At 50.7% G+C, this 15,250-nt stretch overlaps 1 protein-coding gene across 3 annotated transcripts in view; it reads left to right on the top strand.

The window, feature by feature from the left end:
* The first annotated feature begins 4,428 nt into the window (after positions 1–4,428).
* SEC16B (SEC16 homolog B, endoplasmic reticulum export factor) overlaps positions 4,429–15,250 on the top strand; it is a 36,714-nt gene continuing 25,892 nt past the window's right edge. For 2 of the 3 annotated variants that reach the window (XM_058660710.1, XM_058660709.1), the window contains exons 1-7: positions 8,428–8,542; positions 9,561–9,688; positions 10,705–10,801; positions 12,138–12,282; positions 12,891–13,042; positions 13,391–13,452; positions 14,758–14,893. In XM_058660710.1, coding sequence (XP_058516693.1) covers positions 8,486–8,542; positions 9,561–9,688; positions 10,705–10,801; positions 12,138–12,282; positions 12,891–13,042; positions 13,391–13,452; positions 14,758–14,893 — 777 coding nt within the window. In that variant the 5' untranslated portion in view covers positions 8,428–8,485. Of the gene's footprint in view, positions 4,773–6,924; positions 7,270–8,427; positions 8,543–9,560; positions 9,689–10,704; positions 10,802–12,137; positions 12,283–12,890; positions 13,043–13,390; positions 13,453–14,757; positions 14,894–15,250 lie in introns of those variants that run through there. The other variant, XM_058660711.1, reaches the window with a different exon arrangement.

Raw genomic sequence — 15,250 nt, 5'->3', positions numbered from 1 at the left:
CACAAACTAACTTGCCTACGTTCACACAGCCAGCAGATGGTGAGCTTGGGGTGTGTACCAAGGTCTCCAAGTTGCCTTTGCTCCTCTGAGGGCATTTGCATCCTGTTGTTCTGCGGTTGGGAGCATGCTCCAAGCACAGTGCTGTCCTTTATCTCATTCAGTGGCTGTGAGAGTCACCTCTGTCTAGTGCAGGGTGACATGGAGTCAAAAGTCACAGCAGCGGCCACTTGCCATTCTGCTCCTCCTGGCTCAGTGTATTGTGGTTTGGTGTTTTCCTTTCACCATATCTTGTCGGAGTGGATATTTATAGTTAGGGACCTTGGTTTAATAAGGTATGCGGATCATTTGTGGCTTTTATCTCAATTACGTCCCATGTGGCATTCTTTTAACTCACTGTCTTAGCAGCCTCCTTTGCTGCTGCTGCCTCACATAGAAGGTGTCCGTTCATTCACATGTGAAACGAGTCACGAATGCTGTTGGAGAAATACGCCAGCGGCACTCCATCAGAGTGGAGCCTGGGCGCTGTGTTGGACAAGCCAGAGACGGCACAACCCAGATCACAACAGGCCAAGATCTCTGCGAAATTTACAGTCGGACTCAGTGTCTACTCAGACTCCTCTCCCATTTCCCATCCTGGCCACTCCTAACGTCCATGAAGCTGCCCCTACCGAATCCGCGTCCGGGAGACGGGCAGTAGAATGGAGCATTGCACTCTGCTGAGAATTCTCAGACTTGGTGTTCACCCCTGCCTGTCTTCATCTCCTTCATTCCTTTTCAGAGGACCGTGAGTCTCCTCCCTTAGTGAGGTTTAACCTTTGCCGCTCTGCTGGCATTCCAACAAGCTCCTCTCACAAGAACCAAATCCGTAGCTTCAGTTCCTTCATGTGAACCAACACGGAGGGTTCTGTCTTGTCCACCCTAAGCTAATTCTTCAAACCCAAGTGTCTCAGAAGTGAGTGTGGCCTGATAGCCTCGGCTGGTCCTTTCCCAGTTGGGCTGCTAGGAGCGGTGACCTGCTTGCTGCCTGCCTCCCCGCTCTCCCTTGCTGTGGCTTTCTGTGCCCAGGGCCTCACTCCCTTGATCACCTTCTCTCTGAAATGTTCATGTTACGGTTGCCAAATCTCTTAACCCAGAGAACATTCCTTTTTCTCATTCAACTGTCAAGGCTCTTCCTCAGTTTGCCCTGGCTCACCACTCCTCCACTCTCCAGTTTCTGGGACATCCTCTTCTCTCAGCCCTTAATGTCTGTTGTTGATTGAGTTTTCTGCTGTTAAATGTTGGTATCTTCAGGGCTCCATCCTTAGACTTCTGATTCTAGTCTTTTCTTCAGCAGCGCTGTCCAGGCCAGTGGCCTCAGTGAGTCTCCTCTCAGAGCTCTGGGCACTTGGAGCCAACCTCTCACTGACCATCCTTGCCAGCTGTTCCACAGGCCCCTCACAGTCAGCATGCCCCCCACACACTGGCTTCTTTCCCTGGGTTACTTAACCTAAAAAGGCAGTACAGTTTCATCTCAATAGTCCGAATGTTTGGAATTGTCTTTGATTTCCATTCTGCCTCATTTTATATGGTTAACAGAGTATCACATAGTATTTACCCTGTTTTGTGAGTACATTTGTGTATGTACCTATGCAAGTAGATATGTGTACGTATCTATTATTAATCTATTAATCATTTACATCTCATACGTTTGCCTCTATCATCCATCCATGGATCACCTCTATACATCCCATCATATATCACCCATTCATCTATGTGTTCCCTTTCTTTTAATGTCTCTGTAATGTGTTGTGGTTCAGCAAGTCACCTGTCTTGCTTGATTGGTGAAATAATTTTGAATAGCAACCTTCCCATTTCTAGTGTTGTTCAGTTCTCTGTGCTTCTGTCCATTGCAAAAATCAATGATCTATCCAGAAGAATACTGATTGTTTATTTCAGTGTCTACTGCAACACTGGATTAGCAGATTCTTTGCGGCCGGGATCGGTTATCTTTGTATCCCCAGTGCATGTGATGATGCTAGGTACACAGCAGATGTTCAAGGATCTTGTTGAATGAATGAATGAATGAATGATTTGAACCACCCAGGATGGCTGACGGAATAGTTAACCAATCTTGAAAGCTTTGAGGAGTTGCTGTCTGTATTAGCAATGAAATGCCTAATTAGTTATTGAAGTTGCAATACATTTGTAACAGGATTGATTGAACATCAGTGTCAGGGTGGGTGTTGTGGCATAGCACGGTAAGGCACTGATTGCGATGCTGCGTCCGGTATTACAAGGCCAGAGTCTGACCCCCATGTCCACCTCCCACCCAACGTCCCGCTAACCACACTGTGAGAGGTACCAGATGCAGTTGATGGCTCAACTATTTGTGCCCCTGTCACCTTTATGTAATACCTACATGGAAGTCTGAGCTTCAGCCTGACCCAGTCCTGGATGCTGTAGGCATCGGGGAGTCAAAAACACATAGCAAGTCTCCTCTCTCTCTCTCTCTGTACCTTTCAAATAAATAAAAGAAACAGACAGGGTAGTTAGTTCCTGTTTGAAGGAAGAATCTGCACAGTGATCTGTCATTTGTGGATGGAGACAGGGACCGAGATGAGCAAGCTTCCAGGGATCAGTGCAGCAGACAGCTGGCAGGTGCAGCAGGAATGAGCTAAAGGACATGGCACTGGGACTGGGATGCTGTGAAGCCTGCAGTTGCTTGGCCATGAGGGAGTCTGCAGGATTATGCAAGGGCTCTGCAACCAGAGCACAGGCTGGCGAGACGAACATTGAATTCCTAACATATGGGCAAGCTGGGTAAATTTGGTTTGGAAACTAGGAGTTGAGCTGTCAGATTGAATGACTTGGTATCTATAGGTTTGTGGACCTGGGGAAGGCAGGGACTGATGAGTCCCAAACCATTTGGGGTGACGCGATCCCACCACAATCCAACTCATTCTGTGACCCAAATAACTATTGTATGCCATGTGTCTATGAAAATAATTAAAATCAATTAAAATTAATTTTGGTTGGTGAGTGAGGAGTTTCCTAATAACTCTTGAGATAATTAAAGAGGCTTTGGGATACCTCAGAAGGAGTATTTGGAGGGATCAAGAGAGATATTAAACTGCAGATGAGCAATGGGGGTGGTTACAGAACAACCACGCTGCGCCTGAAGCGGTAAGTCAGGGACTAAGTATTTGGGGCTGCAGTGAGCAAACTAGTTAACTGACTTTCTAGAAAAACCAACCAACAACTACTGTGCTTTGCAGCGTTTGCCCTTTCTGTGGAGAAAACCCCCTTGCCGTGGTGGACTTCAGGTCCTCCGTAGCTTGCCAACTGGCACACGTGTTCTGAGCAGTTATTACCAGATCTTACAAACCCGTGCAAGGCAGCTGGAGAGCTTCCTCACGGAGCCGCAGATTACCTGTGATGACTTCAAGTCTCTGTCTTTCAGTTTTATGATTAAAACAGCATAGCTGCACACATAGCCTCTAGGGTCCATTTCCAGGTTAGTGTTGTAGGGGTGAAGCTGGGGGCAAAGGGCAATAGTGACGTCATGTGGCAATCCAAGGGTGACCGTCTGTCACGGTGACAGCGCAGAGCTCGGAAGTTGGTATCAAGTCTGTCTTTGTTCGGGTTCCTGCTGCCCAGGCGCGTGGAGGAGTGGCCAATGTAACTGCACGGCACATCGGAGACCGGGGAAGCTGTCTGCAACAGCCTGAGAAGCTGACAGCACTCAGTCCCAGCACTCTGCCAAGAGAAAATCTTGCAGTCTTAGGAACAAGACCTGTCTAAGCACGACACCCCAAAGCACTGGCTTTCTCTGGGCTGGTAGATCCTGGCAGATCCTGGCACAGAATGGGAACCTGGTGTTGAGAGAGAGAAAGAAAGAGTGGATCTTTATGGACCAAATGCTGAATTATAAAATGTTAATTTTAAAGGAGGCATGAGTGCCCTCTTTTCATGTTTACCTTCACAACGGCCCAAAACTTTTTTTTTTTCCTTTTTTCCAATGCTGTCTTTCTTGTAACAGAAACCATTTCGATGCCTTCAACTCAATGCTGAGCTTTTAAATGTGTTTTTCAGCTGGAGAACAGAATTGGCCACCCCATCAGGACCCTATGGAGAGAAAGGCGGTAAAAGATAAGGCCAGGTACGTCCTCCCACCGGGGAGTCCCGCCTTGCAGCCAGCGGGGGACATCAGCGCCTGTCAGGCTAGGCAAGATCATTTATTTATCGAGCACTCTCATTTGCAGCTCAGTCCCACAATGACCCCGCTGAGCCAGGCATTGGCATTCCCATTTTACAGGAAAAGAAACTGAGACTCGGAGGCAGCCAGCGGCAGAGTCCAGAGTTCACACTCTGGGTGGGTTGCGCTTTTGGCCAGGCCGGGCTGCTGCCTCTGGGGAGCGTCCTCTCTCTGGTGTCCCCTCTTCCGCATTGGCAGGAGGGCCTTGGCTGCCTCCTCATGTGAGCGCACCTGGCTCAGCCCTCGGCTGGGCAAACAGAAAACACCAGCTTCCAGAAGAGTTCTGAGCAAATACGCCAAGTCGGAGCTGTCCCAGCCTGAGGGCGCAGACCTGTACTTTGCCCCAGTGAATCAGCTCCACGGAGGCCGGGCGGGTGCAAAGTAAAGTACCTGGCTGTAGTCGTGAGGGCCGGGGAAGCGCTGGTAGATGTGGCACCTGGACTTTGACAGTGTCCCGGGGGCCAGGAGGCAGTGCTGGGCCAGCTCCCCGCAGCAGCAGCAGCAGCAGCGCGAAGGAAGGTGAAAGGCGGCGGAGCAGGTGTGTGGGGACAGGAGCGCCCGTTTACCCCTTCTGCGCTTCGTGCTTTTCGGTGCTGTGACAGATGGAGCGGTAGAAGGGCCCCTCCCCGGGCTGGGGCAGGTCCTTCCTGCGAACTGGGGAGTGGGCTTTGCTGCCGGGGAGTGACTCCTTCCCGGAGAGAATATTCAGTGCTCTCCTTAATCGTAACCCGTAACCCGAGCTCCAATGGCCCGGAGTGGCTGTCTCTTGGCAGGAGGACAAGGTGATTTCAAGGAAGAGCTTGGGGGCTGTGCGTTTGCGTTGGGGGAAACAAACCATCTGGCGGCCACGTGACAGCGGGTCTGTTCTTGTTCGGTGTCCTTGTACCGAAAGGTGTTGGTTCACAGACCGTCCACTGTGCCCCGGGCACTCGGCTTTCCCGGGATTCTCTGGCAACAGTTCTGTTTGCACCTGGCTTCTTCGAGGAGTCGGTAGACACGTGGAGGAAGACACACAGGAATTTCTCAGGCTGTGACCAACTTGCAGGGGAGGCCCTGTGTGGCCCGACCTGTGGGCCCATTCTGCTGTCTCATGGCTCCTGGCTCACAGCTGTGGAGGCGGCCCCTGGACGTCTGATTGGCGCCACATCCAGCTGCCACACACACACCCCTTTGGCCTTTTGTCTGATCTGCACACTCAGGTGAAGCAGAGCGCCTCAGGGCTGGCGCCACTTAACGGATTGAGCGCAGGCTGCTGTGGCCAGTAGGCCGGGTCCCCAGACTCACCCTGAGTGGCAGCCAGGCCCCTGTGCTCTGTCCCAGGCGTGTCCACCTAGGCGTGTGGGAGGAGCAATACAGTCTCATTTTGAGAAGTAAGTGGTGGCAGCTAGCATGATGCAAGAGAGATGGATGGGTTATAAAATGTCCAGCTGTGAAGAAGCTGGGGGATACAGCTCCTGTTTCTTCCTGTCAGAGCCCCAAACACGCTTCTTCTAACCTCCCTGGGAGGAGGGGCGGGCAAGGCTGCAGCATAAAGTCTAGTTCTTCTAAGAGGTTCACGTATAGATTCACAGACAGCCCCCCCCTTCTGTGTGCGTGTGTGTGGGCCTGGGCCAAGGCACAGCCAGGAGCCAGGAGCTCTGTTCTCTCCCATGTGGAGCACTTGAACAGCTCCTGCCACCTTGCCGGGTGTGTTAACAACCTGGATTGTAGGCAGTGTAACCAGGACTTGGACAGGGATCTGCAGGCATTGTAACAGGGGCTTAACCTACAAGGCTGGCACCAAAAGGATGCCTCTTCAAGGATTGAGTTTAAGCTTGGCTTTCTCTGGCAAATGTCTTCAGCCACTGAAATTGCTCTACTCTTTATTGAACAATTACTACACACCAGGCCCTGGCTCTGACAGGGATGTTGCCAGGGAATTATATGGTCGCCATGTTATAGAACAACCAGGTCTGAAGAATTTCGCTAGTAAATGGCAAACTGAGGATTGAAACTCCAATCTAGCTCCCTCCAAAGCCCTCTCTACTCCTTTTTCTCCGTTACAATTAATTAATCTCTCTACTTCTCTCTCTCCCTCTCTCTTTGTTTTTCTCTCTCACTCTCTCACACAGATGTTCCAGCCCTGTCTGCAATGGCCAGTCCAAGGCAGGCTCCCAGAACTTGCTCCAGTCTGCCTCATTGGGTAGCGGGGGGCTGGCTGGGAAGCAGAGTGGCTGGGATTTGAACTGCCGCCCTGGTATAGGGTGCCAATGTCAGTGGCTGTGTACCCCACTTTACCACAGCTCCAGCCCCGGCCCACTCTGTTTCTGTGATACCACGGTATATCCAAGGTTGGTGTGAAATAAATATTTGCTGGTGGAGTACATAAAGAAGCCTTAATTGGGATTCCTTGATAGCGTGTTTGGCTCTATCTCTGGCTCTTATCTGTCTCCCACATCTGTTGTCCCATATGTACTTAGTAATTTTTAAAGCAACATCGATATGATTGTTAAGCCTGTTATTTATTTCACATATCTGCTGGGGATTTTTTTTTTTCCAGACTTCTCTATACTAGAGCTCACTTAGTTTGTTTTAGATCAAATGTTAAGGACGATCGCCGCTCTTTTCATGCAAGGGATCCAGCCATTGGCTTATTTAAAGGCTTAAAATGTTAACCATTCCACCATTCCTTCTTCCTCTTTTTTTTTCAGTCCACAGGAAGATAAAATCATTACGTAACTGACTCAAAAGCCAAGGAGAATTCACCAGCTCGGGATGGAAGCTTGGGTTCCTCAGTGGCCACCTCAGCCCCAGGGGAGGCCCAGCTCACCAGCACAGGAACCTGAGGGAGCGCTTCAGAGAGATGGACTCCGTCGGTCGGCCACGCATTCTCGCAACAACAGGGAGAGGCTTCCCCGATGGCAGGAGGTCCGGGGGAGCCCCCAGCCCCAGCAGGACCCCAGGCTGGATCAGCAGCAGCCTCACCCTGTGTCCCGGCGTGGGCTGTGGCAACAGCGTGGATCTGGGGCTGACTACCACGGTCAGTTGTATTCAAGGTACGGATTTGGGGCCTTGGCCTGGACTATACACGTATGAACGGTTCTTCTCTTCCTTCTCCTTTTATTTCTCTTTCCATCCCCACCATACCGTATGGTCTTAGTTGAAGCCTATTCTTATCCCATCCCAAACTGGTTTCCAGCAATTGAAGAGCATGTTTTTCACGTTGCCCCCCATCCTTCCAGGCAGCTTGCTGAAGAAGCCAGCCCTGGATGTAAGGGGAGGGGTGGAGGCAGATTCCTAAGAGCAGATGGGCCCTCTCGAAGGCCATAGAGATAAACTATATGAAAACTGTGCCTGGGGACACCTACAAGGAGCTGCCATTACTCATTGGACCACTCTGACCTGGGGTTAGTGTGATAACCCAAGTCCAAAAGGATCCTCCTGGCTTGAATGGCACCTCGAGTGTGGTAGGGGTCAATAAGCCTCTGTGGAATGAGTGGGAGCTTTTTGGAACACAACTTCAGTTCTTGAACTTTCAGTTCAAGGAAAAGATCAGAGAGAGGCATGGTAGGTTGGAGAACCTGCAGTCCTGCTCCTGGAGTGCTCATCGACCGAACTTGAGCATCTACAGTGTTGGGAGCCTTCTGTGTTCTCTTTAGCTCTTCTGGTTAGCATCAATCTACTTGCCTACATATTCAAGGTTAGAATTATGATAAACATTGCAAAGAATTTTGCCTCTATGAAACATGAACTATTAATTGAGAAAAATATTCGCAGCATAGTATCTCTTTCTCCAATCATTTTGGATAGTTGAATGCTCAATTTATGGTAAGGAAAGAGGCTGTAAAAGTAATTAAAGGGAAACTTGATTTTTTTCATCTCATTTCTGTAATGTGCATGGGGTTACAATAATGCATTGGATCCTTACATAGTCATATAGAAAGGGCTCTGATCTGTCAGGACAAGATTTTGTTTTTGTAATATATCTTTAATATGCTTATGAAACAGAGAGGGAGAGAGCACGCAAACATTTCCACCCTCCAGTCAGCTGGTTTATCTCCAAATGCCTGCATTAAAGAAGGCTGGGTCAGGCCAGAGGCTTCCAGGCAAACCCTGGGTTGCAAATGAAGTTTGTCCCCTGAAGTCTCTGGCAAGTCTCCCACTGGCCTCTGTTTATACATTCACCTCCAATGTCTGACTCTTTGTGACCCTTCAGGCCCAGTTATGAGGGTGCCTATCAGAACTACCACTCTCCAGCCCTGAAGGGAGACTATGCTTACAGAAGTCATTACTATCACGGACACCCACAGTGGCTGCAGGAAGAAAGAGGTAAAGGATAAACTTCACGAAGGCCTTGGGACAGGGGATAGCGCCAGGGGCTTAAGACCACAGGAGCCAAGAGGAGAGGCTCTGTCTGGGCAGGTGGGGCTGTGACAGAAACATGGCTCTGAACACCGTGGAGGAGGAGGGGGAGAAAGGTGTTCGCAGTATGTGTACATGATGGTGCTGTGTTTGTCCTTATGTTGCCGGTGCTGGGGAGAGCTTGTCATCCATCCTCCCTACGTTCAGGGATACAGGCTCTGACCCTTGAAGTCAGCACTCAAGGGCATCTGGTGTGTGTGGCAGCTCTAACGGGCTTCAGGGCAGCAGGTGTGCACCAGTAGGCATTTTACCAACTGTAGCAACAAGCTTAGGTGTGAGCGAGTGGCAGGGCTTCCTTCCTTCCTTCCTTCCTTCTTTCCTTCCTTCGTTCCTTCTTCTTTCTCTTTCTACATTTATCTATTCACCGACATGCAGACTGACACACAGAGAGAGAGAGAGAAAGATCTTGATCTTGTACCCCCCAATTCACTCCCCAAAAGGGCTCAATGATTGGGACTGGGTTGGGCTGAGCCAGGAGCCTGACACTCCATCTGAGTCTCCCATCAGGGTGGCAGGGGCCCAAGCACTCAGGCCACCATCCACTGCCCCCGTTCGTAGGGAGCTAGCTGGGAAGCACAGCAGCCAAGACTTGAATCAGGGCTTTTCTGTGTGAGGCTGACATTTGAGGTGGCAGCTTACCACACTGCATTACCACGCTGGCCCCTAGTGGCAGCTTCCAACCTGCTAGAAAAGAAACATTTGTTTCAATGTGGAACACACACCATCTTCCCCATAAACAGTTCCGAGTCACACCAATGAGGTCGGTTCAGGAAAGATCCAGAGGATATCTTAGGGCCTCTCATTGTTAGGTCTCACTCATCAATTCAATTCCATTGGGAAAATCTGTTTTTGAACCCGTTTTCCTACAGTAACTCAGTCTCCCAGTTAGAATTCGTCTGATCCGCATTTCCTTGTTTGCTCTGAGGGTGCAGTGCCAAGGCACGGGAGTCCTTTTGTCTGGCATGAAGAGTATCGGGATCAGAGGTACCTCCGAGGGCATCATCATGAAAACCAAAGGAGTTCATTTGGAAGAAATGATGAGAGCCAGTTCCAGTGAGTACAGAAAGAAGGCTGACGTCACTCAGCCCAATGCAGACTATGTTGGGCAATTTTATGTCTAATGTTCACTTATTTATTTGGAAGGCAAAGTGACACAAAGAGGAGAGACACAGAGCACCTTAGATCTTCCGGCTGCTGGGGGGTTCACCCCTTAAATGGCCCCAATGACCAAAAATAGGCCAGGCGGAAGGCAAGAGCCAGGAAGCCCATCTGGACCTCCCACATGAATGCAGGGCCTCAAGCACTAGCACTAGCTGCCCTCCCAGACATTAGCAGGCATCTGGATTGGAAGTGGAGCAGCTGGTGCTCGAACTGGTACTCCTAGGTGGGATACAGGAATTGCACGTGGTGGTTGATCCAGTTGCACCACAATGCCGGCCCCAGTGTCAGGCAAACCTTGTAGACTGATGCTGGTTCTCTGTGCCAGCCACAGAGATGTGACAGTGTCCCAGGAGGACCTGGCTAGCTGTCCCTGTGACCCTGGGAGTCAGAGGAGTTAGAGAGACTGTGGTCTGAGTTCTGGCAGTTCGGTGAGGTTTTGCTGGAGGAGGACCTGTTCTTTGGGGTCTCACGACACAGGCGTCTTCAGAAGCACTCATGACAGCATCCTTCTGTGGCATGTCCTCTGTGCCCTCCATGAGCACTAGGAATGGGCAGTCACTGGGTGCGAGGCAAGGCCGGTGTCTACACCTGCCCAGGTATCTACCCTGACCCCCGTGGCCCTGGCATTGACTGACCCAAGTGCGCTGCTTCTTAGCCACCCCAAGATGTCAGATTGCAGACACAACCCTTCTCCCTGGTGCCTGAGGCCACTTCCAGTGCCCACGCTGGGGTGCCCAGGTGTCCCTGTTATTCTGGCCAAGGAAGCAAATGAGGAGGTGGGGATAATGCTATTTTTCTGGGGAACTCAGGTCGCCCACACCGCCTGTGTGCTGAAGCAGGGCAGCCCCCGGTGGAAAACAGTTCTGCCTTGTTGCCTGCCTCTTGCAGCTCCCACTGCTCCGTTGCAGGTCCACCAGGCGGAATCCTTATCAAGATGACCTTGGGCAGGACAGACCAAATGAGCTTTTGCCAGAGACGTTGCTGAGTGGGACCTGGAAGAACAAGGTCAGCTGCAGTGATGTGGGGGCTGTAGGCTCGTGGTGGGCATCACAGGGGCCCTGCCGCACAGTGGCCCTGTTCGTAGGGCCCCTGGGGACGGGGTCTGTGGGGCCCATTCCTCCCCTTGGGCAAAGCCTCCTCTCACACCTGCTGCTTTCCTTGCTTTCCTGCTACCGGCTTATGGCTCCAAAGCCCTGATGGTCTCTTTGTATTTTGATTCCACAGACAGGTTGAGAAAATGTCACCAAAGGCCCCTCATGCTGCTGAGAAAGACAAGAGGGGTCACCGGTGTTTGGTGTTAGGGACCCCATGTTCTCTAGCTGGTCCACAAATAAAACTTCTAACAAAAACAAAAAACTTCAGGGGCAAAATGGGCTAAGCTTTTGGTTTGCAGCAGCAGCATCCAATATGGATACTGGTTCTAATCCTGGCAGCGCCACTTCTCATCCAGCTCCCTGCTTGTGGACTGGGAAGGCAGTGGAGGACGGCTCAAAGCCTTGGGACTCTGTACCCGTACGGAAGACCTGGAGGAAGTTTGTCCCAATTCTGGTTGTTGTGGCCATTTGAGGAGTGAGTCAGCGGGTGGAGGATCTCTCTCCTTCTCTCTGTAAATGTGTTTTTTTGAATAAAAATAAAAATTAAAAAATCTTTAATGTTGGAGTATGTTTAGGTTGATGGAAAAGTTACCAAGGTGCTGTTGAGCTGAGCTGGATAATTTTTGGCAGTCTTGTATTAATTTTTCAGCCCTGAATAGATTTGTGTGACTTTTGAAGACAGCGTCTCTATTCAGCTAGTGCCCAAGAGACAGGCACATATTATAACGCCCATTACTAGCAACACAGTAACAGCAGGTGGGAGGTATTTTGCAGTGCGCAACAGCTTCTGAATCTATTGTTTTATTCGTATCTTCTAACAATGTAAGTTCAAAGATATTGTTCGGTACCAGAGGAAGGACAACATAGAGAAGGTGCTGATTAAATAGCTGGACATAAAATCCAGGAGTAAGTGCTGGAAGCCTCTGGGGCAGATATCTTCATCTATGTTGCAGAGGAAGCATGGAGCTAGGAGAGCCCAGGTCGTTGGGCCAGGGTCACAGCACTGGGATTCAAAGCTGAGATTGGCATCCAGGACCCACTGCCTGCAGGGTCTTCACTTCCCACTGGGCCATAATGCATCATTTCGCAAACACCTCTCCTCCCAAATTATCCCTTCTTCTTTCAATATATCTACTCCCAATGGATTTATTGTGAAGTTTGAACTTCGTTTTTTCAAAGAAAGCACTCAGGAGACCCAGCTCCCAGAAACTCCTTCCCCAATTGTTCCTCCTGTTTTGAACTTGCAGCCGTCATTGGCCAGCAAATCCAACCTTCTCCGGCAGCATGAGTCCGGGCTCAGCTCCAGCAGCTATGAGCTCAGTCAATACATGGTCGGTATGTCGGAGCAGTACAATGCTACGGCTGCAGCAGGCTGGCGTCCAGTGTCAGCAGGTGGGTACTGAAGTGATCGCAGAAGTTGGTTGAGTCTGATGCGGGAAGGCCAGGGGGCAAGGAGCTTGGAGAGTCATCCTTACGTTGTGTTTCCAGGAAGGGATCAGGGTTGGCCTCACAAGCTTCTTTAGTTCTTCCAGGAAGAGGCCAACCTTGGCTCCATTTCCTACCTTGACTGTTAGAATAGAGATTGCATTGCGCTTGGTTCCTGGAAGCAAACACCTCCCTTGGCTATGGTTAGGCTGGGAGCTTTTAAACTGGGTTTCTAAGTGACAGATGAAGACAGTGAAGACCAAAGAGAATTAACAAAGCCAAACTAGGACACAGAGCCTAACAGCTTGTCTGGAAGTCAGAGGTCTCCTGTAAGTGGTGAAGTTCTGAGAGCCAAACTCCGTGACTTCACTGACCTGCTGAGAAGCAGGGCTGGCATGTTGGCCTTTGGACCAAATCGTTAAGTTGCTGATGTTGTGTTCTGATGTATTTTTGTATTCTGATGGCTGCCTGGGGACTAGGGAGCCCATCCAGTCTGATCCTGGACCTGGGTTTCATGTCTCTCAGAGAAGCAGTGGGGCTGATGCTAATGATGTCCATCTGTGTCTGTTGGTCAGAGGATGTCTTGGTGGCCGGTTCCAAGGCGCCCAAGAAGTTCCATGTCCCTCATGTGTCCGTAAGTTTTGGGCCAGGAGGTCAGCTGGTGTGTGTGAGTCCGAGTTCCCCCACGGATGGGCAAACCGCTCTTGTTGAGCTGCACAGCATGGAGGTAAGCAGGATCCTGTCTCTCGTGGACACCCAGCTCCTTTGCTTGCCTAGCCTGAACTTGGCATCTCCAGGAATGGTTGCTCTTGTGGGGACCTGGCCCAGGCGTGTCCCAGACTGGAGGGCGTGGGATGCTGGGCTCTCCTAGGCAGGAAGTGATGCTGCAGCTCCATTGCCCTTGCAGCGCTGGCAGCTCGTCTTCAGCAGTCAGGTGATTCATGTTTGCCCTTTGCCTTCACCCCAGGGCACTGAAACCTTATCCTAGGGCCCTGGCCTTGGGATGTGACCCTGCCATGACTGACAGGGCCTTAGGTGGAACAGTATGAAGGCCAGAGCTCATTCTTTGTTCCAGGTTCTTCTCAATGATTGGGAGGAACAAGAGGAGATGAGGATGTTCCCAGGACCCCTGACCAGGTAAATCATGCGCGAGCTGCTGAGGAAGGGCTCTGGAAACCTGTGAACTCTTCCTCTCCAGGGTTAGCATTTTGGGAATTTATTTTTGGTTTCCTTAGAAGAAGGACTGAATAGTTGGAAGAGAATTGTCTATGTGATGGAATAGAGCCAAGCGTGAGCTGAGTCATTTCATCAAACCGTTTTCATGGTGAAGGCCTGGAAAAGAGCTCAACTGAAGAAAACTTATAATCTGTCCCATTTTGCAGAAGCAGTGTGGAGGGGAGCTTTTAGCATCTTGTGTGCTCGTTAGAGATTGGTAGGAGAGTGGGGTGCAGCCTGGGAAATTGCTGAGAAGTGGATCACAGGGGAGAAATTCTGGCAACAGTGGCTTTTTCTTTTTTTCCTGGAAATATAGATTCAGCAGTTCATAGGCTGCTGTGCAAGTCTGCCCCCTGCAGGAATGAACTGGAACTAGTTTTGCAAACCAGTCATGTTTCTGGTTACAGATCAGGGCGGCCTTATTGGAAACAGTCCTGGCTAGGTAAGGGGGCACCTGAGTACCCCATCCTTGCCCCTTTCTGCCCAGGGACACCATGGTGGTGCACCTGGCCCCCCTCTGAGCCTTAGTTTTCGCTCTGAGAAAAGTTGTGGCACCTGCTCTGCCTGTTGGAGGCGGTGGCTGTGTGGCTCAGCTGACACCACGCACAGGGAAACCTTCAGGGTTATTCCCACCACACAAGTAGGTGCTCATCCGGAAGCTCCCCTCCAAGGACATCCCCCTAATGGTATTTGACAACTTCTTCAAGTAAAAATGAGTGCTGTCTGTACGTCTCCCACACAGCCATACAGATGTGCAGGTGGAGACACAACTCGTATATTCAGGCACTTGAATGTTGGTCTCCACTTGCCTTTAACTTAGTGAATGTTCTCAACAAAATAACGAAGCTCATTTATTGAGCCTGTGGCTAATTTCTTTTTGCGTGGAGGCAGGTTCTTTTGCTGTCACTCTTTTAGGAAATTAGCTGAGGCTCACAAGAGGTCGGACACTGGCCTACACTGAGAAGTGGCAGGGCAGATGTGCACCCAGGGTTATCCGGCTACAGCATTTGGGCCGTCACCTGCTATGCTGTGCAGTGACGTCAGGGCTCTGGCTCTGCTTTCTCTGCTGTAAAATGGACCTTCTTGCTGTCTGTGCTACAAGGAAACGACTTCTCAGACCCAGACAGGCCTCCATCTCCGCCCCAGCACAGCCCCGCCTGCACCTGGGGTCCTGAGTCGGGCAAGTGTCCATCTGCTCACTCTTGGTGCTTTGGACTTGCTCCACAGGGACCATGTGCACAAGGTAGACATCATGACATTTTGCCAGCAGAAGGTCACCCAGAGCCGCAAATCTGAGACATTGGGCAGCAGAGACTCAGCTCTCCTGTGGCAACTGTTGGTTCTCCTTTGTCGCCAGAACGGGGTAAGTTCTTGCTCTGATGGGGCATCAGGTGTAGACTAAACTCTAAGTCTCCAGGGGTGGCCCACATTCGACATGCTGAAGAGAAGCAGTGTTAAATCTTTGGGGAACTCCAGTGGGCAGCCCCTGGCATCCTTCTGCCCAGGCCTGGGATCACCGTGCGGTTCCTGAGTTGGCACAGAGCCAGATCATGCGCCTGTGACAACAACAATGCTTCTGTGGCCTGCGTGGTGCCCGACAGGCACAAAGTCACCATAACACTGAAGCCAACGTTTGGCATAGAGCAATCCAAGCACCCGTGTCTTTGTGTTGACTTGTCTGGCCTCCTTACGAGGAAGGCAGGTAGATGCCTGGGCTGGC

Source organism: Ochotona princeps, chromosome 2 (genome assembly GCF_030435755.1).
Source record: "Ochotona princeps isolate mOchPri1 chromosome 2, mOchPri1.hap1, whole genome shotgun sequence".
Classification (NCBI taxonomy): domain Eukaryota; kingdom Metazoa; phylum Chordata; class Mammalia; order Lagomorpha; family Ochotonidae; genus Ochotona; species Ochotona princeps.
The sequence above is the reverse complement of the archived record's forward strand: the minus strand, read 5'-3'. Positions and strand labels throughout refer to the sequence as shown.